This window comes from Sceloporus occidentalis, unplaced genomic scaffold (genome assembly GCF_023333645.1).
Source record: "Sceloporus occidentalis isolate IW3139 unplaced genomic scaffold, rSceOcc1.0.p SCAF_4, whole genome shotgun sequence".
NCBI classification, from domain to species: Eukaryota; Metazoa; Chordata; class Lepidosauria; order Squamata; family Phrynosomatidae; genus Sceloporus; species Sceloporus occidentalis.
The window spans coordinates 199,979,096-199,985,095 of NW_028316984.1; the positions used below are offsets into that span (position 1 = coordinate 199,979,096).

Sequence of the window (6,000 nt, forward strand, 5' to 3'; positions counted from 1 at the left end):
CACAGATCCGTGCTTATGTTGGGGCGTTTGCCCCGGATTATGATGAGAAAGCTGACCTTACAGCCTTGCGGTTTTTTTCAGTGAACTCCATTGTCGACCCATGGGTCTTCATCATTTTCCGGACCTCTGTCTTTCGCTCTTGGGTCCGCCGCCTTTCTTGGAGGCTGAGTTCCAAAAAAGCCCCCTGCATTCAGCTACTGGAAACGTGGCAACGGAAGGGATCCAACCCATTACACTGATGAATTTCCTTTCCCTGAAGAGCTGGAGCTGGAAGCAGTGCACCAGGCTTTCTTTCACTCTCATGCGTGAGATACCTTGCATCTGTCGTGATCGCAGGCATGGACCAAGACATACTACCGTTCAAGGACGCCATTCTTCAAAGACAAGATTGTGTGCCCTTTGAGGATTCATCACCCAGGGACTTGTCTAGAATACCAGATTCCTTGATCTGTTGATCTGTTTGCACTGAAACATTTCTAAACTGGTTTAACCAAAACTTACAAATCAGTACAACAAATATACTAGCCCTCTAAGAAGCCTGCAGTAATCACCAGTAGCAGGTTTGTGAGCTAAAGGTTGTTGCTTTTAAAAATAAATTCACTTCCAGTTTGAAGAGATGTCCCTGTCGGTTCACCTAAAAGCAATCCTTGGCTTGCCATATGTGACCAACCATGGGGTGATATGCAAGCGTATTGGAGTGATAAATATTCTTGGTACAACTGTCCATTCTTTTGGTAAAGGGCAGGACCTATTGCCTTAAGGCTCTCATGAAACCATACAGCTGGAAGGCATCTCAGAAGTCATCCAGTTTATTGTTTCACTATGTTTTATGTAGTCATTATTCTCTTCTTTATTTTCATGTTTTGTATGCCACCTTAGCTGCAGAAAGTTAACATGTAAATAATTTAAATCAGGTGGGTTGCAGCTCCCATCAGTCATATGCCCTCACCATTGGCTCTGGCTAGGGCTGATGGGAGTTTCACCTCCACAACAGCTAGAATCCTGTTAGTGATACATGTTATGTTTCCAAATCCTCCATTGTTTCTGTTATTGTTCGAGGAGGAAAATGCATGGGATCATGTTATTAGCCACACAGATGTTGGAGGGCTGGAAATAAGGACACATACAAAGTTTTCTGTGCTGCTCTTTCTTGTATGTTATGTTTTGTTTGTTGCTCATCTCTGCTATCCCTCTTGGGGTAGCTCCCACATGCACAGGAAAAGGAATCCTATTTTGCATCTGTTGCAGATTTGGGTTTCAGGTTTTATGTGGTGGGCAGTTCATGCAAATACAGAAAGAAGCCTGCCAACAGGATAATGCTTCTGGCATCAGACTTATCTCCCATTGAGGTGCAATAGCTATAAAGGCAAATTCCTGCTTATGGTTGGATGGCCCAGGGTGTTCTGGCAGGCTGTGGATTCACAAGTTTCTACATCCATTAATTCCATCATATGCCTTCAAAACATTCTCTAAACTATGTTGGTTATGTGTCATTAATGTGAAAAGAAGAAGAAATAGAACAGAGAATGGAAAGAACATAGATATTTTAGCTGAGATCCTTTCTTACTTGCGTAAAATAAATCTACACTCTTATAATTGACTGTTGGTTGTGTTACACCACGGTTCTGCTGATTGTATAACTGATTGCCTAGCTGTGGATATGATTCATGTTTCCATAATCCCAGTGCATCAAGGAGTACACTGAAAAGAAATTCCACCTCAACATTAGGAGGAACTTCCTGACAGTAAGGGCTGTTCGACAGTAGAACACAATCCCTCGGAGAGTAGTGGAGTCTCTCTCCTTGGAGGTCTTTAAACAGAGGCTGGATGGCCATCTGTCGGGGATGCTTTGACGGAGAGTTCTTGCATGGCAGGGGGTTGGACTGGATGGACCTTGTGGTCTCTACCAACTCTATTATTCTATGATTGTATGAAAGCAGTGATAGGTAGCTCCACACCATGCAAGGATAGTGGCTGGCATCCTGTTAGTGACAAACACAGGTGTGAGTTGCACTGTGTATGCAGAGTGATTTTTTTAACAACGTGCAATGGCTGTATCCAGTTAATGGCAGCATAAATAGAATTGTGGGACCATTGCACATTAACATACATGGATTAACCCACGAGTGTCCATTGCCTTTAACACAGGAATGTCCATTGCCTCTGTTGCCTTTACACATTTTGCACCTCAGCAGTACATTGACCATTGATCCACATATGTAGTGCTCAGTTGGTATTCAGTGTAAGAGTTGCATAATGTAACACTGCTGATAGTTATTTACACCATGCTGAAGCAATGGCCTGTAGGTGCCACAGCTGGATTTATATCTCCACTTATGCTACTGTGGGCTGAATTCAGGCATTACACTGTTGCAAAGAAAGTAGAACCACAAGTTGAAGAAGACTTACATGTACAGAAACCACAATAGGATGCCAGCCAATATTTCCTCACATAGCAAGATAGGAACATCACTCCAGCCCAGCTGTTTGAGGGGAGGCATGCCTGTGAGAGGGGCATTAGCGACACGGCGGTAGCAAAGGGGGGCTATGGCATATCATTGTTACGATATGGACTTCTTTATTTAGCGGAGCCCATAGACTTCCCCCTCTCACTTGTCCTCATAACATCACCTGCCAGCAGCAGTGGATAGGGACATGATTCTCCCCACATCATGTATATTATGATTTTGAAATGTAATTTTATTGTTATTTGTATTTTATTATCATTTTTGCTGTAATCCACCTTGATTGCTCCAGAAAAAGGTGGAATATAAATAAATTTTGTTGTTGTTGTTATTGTTGTTTATCCTTGAAGCCACAGGATGCCTTCCATAGAGGTAGGTTGGCACACCACTCATGGATGCTGACGGGAGTTAGATTAGATATCCTTGGAGTTCCTTTCTGACTCTAGGATTATTTGGCTGGTGCAGGACTTTGAATGAGCACTTCATCGTGACATTACCAAGAACCGTAGGATTCCTCCACCTGGTTGGGATCCAGTGCCCATTGACTTGGGAGTGAGATCCATTCAACTCAAAAGGACCTGTCTTTTGGTGGACATGCATAGGATTCTTTGGTAAAGGATAGAAAGGGTCAAGGAATACATTCTTGCAAACAAGCTAGTAAAATGTGGGTTAGACAAAACAACTGTAAAATGGATTTGTAATTGGTTGACCAACCAAACCCAAAGGGGTCTCAGCAATGGCTCCTCTTCGTCCTGGAGAGAAGTGACCAGTGGGGTGCCACAGTTCTGTTCTGGGCCCAGTACTATTCACCATCTTCATCAATGACTTGGATGAAGGAATAGAGGGCATGCTTATCAAGTTTGCAAATGACACCAAATTAAGAGGTATAGCTAATACCCCAGAGGACAGGATCAAAATTCAAAATGACCTTAATAGATTAGAAAGCTGGGCCAAAACTAACAAAATGAATTTCAAGTGTAAAGTACTACACTTAAGGCAAAAAATTTGAAATACATAGATATAGGATCGGGGGCACCTGGCTCAGCAAGAGTCCATGTAAAAGGGATCTAGGAACATGAGTCAACAGTGTGATGCATGCAGCAGCTAAAACACCAGTGTGATTCTGGGCTGCATCAATATAAGTATAGTGTCTAGACTGGAGGAAGTCATAGTGCCACTCTATTCTGTTTTGGTCAGGCCTCACCTGGAATATTGTGTTCAGTTCTGGGCACCACAATTCAAAAAGGATTCTGACAAGTTGCAGTGTGTCCAGGTGATGGTCACCAAAATGGTGAAAGGTCTGGAGACCATGCCTTACGAGAAAAGACTTAGGAAACTGGGTATGTTTAGCCTGGAGAAGAGACGGTTAAGGGGTGATATGATAGCCCTGATTTAAGTATTTGAAGGGGTGTCACAATGAGGCTTGTTTTCTGTTGCTCCAGAGACTAGGACCCGGAGCAATGGATGCAAGCTCCAGGAACAGAGATTCCACCTCAACATTAGGAGGAACTTCCTGATAGTAAGGGCTGCTTGACAGTGAAACAAACTGCTTCCTCGGAGTGTTGTGGGGTCTCCTTTCTTGGAGGTCTTTAAACAGAGGCTGGATGGCCATCTGTCAGGGACACTTTGATTGTGAGTTCCTGCATGGCAGAATGGGGTTGAACTGGCTGGCCCCTGAGGTCTCTTCCAACTCTATGAATCTATGGGTCTATGATTCTATTCTATGATAAATTCATGAAGGGTGTAGAAATGGAGATGAAGCAAAATGTGGCCATGGCCATATGTAGCCATATCTGGCCCAAGACTGTTTTGCAAGCCATGGTCCTTTCAGAGTTTTTAATGCCTCTTCTATACACACAGACCTAAAATTATGGTAAAAATGGATTTTGTTACACCAGCACTAGTAAGATTCTGCAAGAATTCAGGGACTCAAAAAAGTTGTTAAAAAATTAAGAAAGAAGACAGAAACAAACTTCTGGCCAGTGAGTCTCATTCCTTCTCCCTGTTCTGGGCATTTTTGGGTCTGATGCAACCCTCTTTAGATAAGAGAAGTAAAAAAATTTTGGGTGCCAGACATAGAAAGATCACAGATGCCCACATCTGAGTCACAGAGCAGTTGGAGCCAAATTATTCTCTTCTTGCCTTTCAGCATGTCAGAACTCAGGATTGATCCATAAATTCACATTCAGCCCTGCATCTTCACCCCCTTTGTGTTTGTATCCTTAAAAACAAAATACAGGGATTAGACAGATTCAGGAAGAATGTGTCTGTGAGCAATCATTGGTTATGATAGCTGTGAACATACATTCTGTGCATAAACATTTCTTTGTTAATGTTGGGGATGGGCTAGAGCTGAATGGTGGGGTGCATTCTGTGCATACATATAAAAGGTTCATATAGAGAAAGCTTGCTTTATATTTTGGCTCCCCTTACGCTGCATTCTTTGTCTCCTCCTTCCAGGGCAGGACACCAGGCTGTGTGACAGGGTGAGCTCTTGACTCTTTTATACACATGCATCAGATATTCTCTGCAAGGGCCTCCATTCTACATCATTTGTTTGTGAAATGAATTATTCTTTAACCCACAGTATGTTTTCTGCTTCTCTGTGCTGGGAGGGATTAATCATAGAATCACAGAGTTGGAAGAGACCCATCCAGTCCAACCTCCTGCCATGCAGGAACTCATAATCAAAGCATCCCCGACAGATGGCCATCCAGCCTCTGCTTTTAAAAACCTCCAAAGGAGACTCCACCGCACTCCAAGAAGTTTCTTCCAAATGTTGAGGTGGAATCCCCTTTCTTGTAGTTTGCATCTATTTCTTTGTGTCCTATTCCAGAGCAGCAGAAAACAAGCTTGCTCCATCCTCAAAATGACATCCTTTCATTTTAGGCTTGATGGTTTCCAGACCTTTCAACATTTTGGTTGCCTTTCTCTGGACAGGCTCCAGCTTGTCAACTGAATTGTGGTGCTCAGAGCTGGACACATGATTCAAGGTGAGGTGTGACCAATTTGCTGCTGCTTTCAATCACAGGCTGATGGTGTAGAGTTTTTTAAACTACAACTCCCAGAATCTCCATCCAGGGAGATTCTGCGAGTAGTAGTCCTAAGGGAGTATATTCTGTTAAGGAAAAAGCAACATGGGATATACAGTGTAAGAAATAAAACATGTATGTGAGAGTCAGGATGACTCAGCAGAAGCAATTAGGAGCCACACAGGTGTAAAAGGTAATGTAATTAACAAGTCCTAAATGCCAAGGACAGAAATGCAAAGTGGATAATTGAACACACCTGAGAATTGTTAAGTGGACAAGGTGAGATAATGAAATCATTAATTGTGGGATGAACCAAGAGAACCAATGAAAATGGATGTACACGCCCACTGGGTGGAAACTGACAAGAGTGGGTGGTGTTTTCCAAGGGCTATAATAATGGCTATGAATCCCAATGTATTTTTTGGGTGATAGTAGTGAGGAGTATAGTTGGAGTTGTGTTGGATAGTTTTGGAGCTGTATATAGTAGAATAAAGTAGATCTTT

General features: G+C 42.7%; 1 protein-coding gene across 2 annotated transcripts in view; it reads left to right on the forward strand.

The window, feature by feature from the left end:
* The window catches only part of PTGDR (prostaglandin D2 receptor), a 29,591-nt gene extending 24,588 nt beyond the window's left edge, over positions 1-5,003 (forward strand). Inside the window, exons 2-3 of one of the 2 annotated variants that reach the window (XR_016281046.1) lie at positions 6-560; positions 4,926-5,003. Coding sequence is in view for 1 of the 2 variants with exons in the window: in XM_089522888.1 (XP_089379014.1) it covers positions 6-239 (234 nt within the window). In the remaining variant the exon portion in view is untranslated. Of the gene's footprint in view, positions 1-5; positions 724-4,925 lie in introns of those variants that run through there. The other variant, XM_089522888.1, reaches the window with a different exon arrangement.
* The last annotated feature ends 997 nt before the right edge of the window (positions 5,004-6,000 follow it).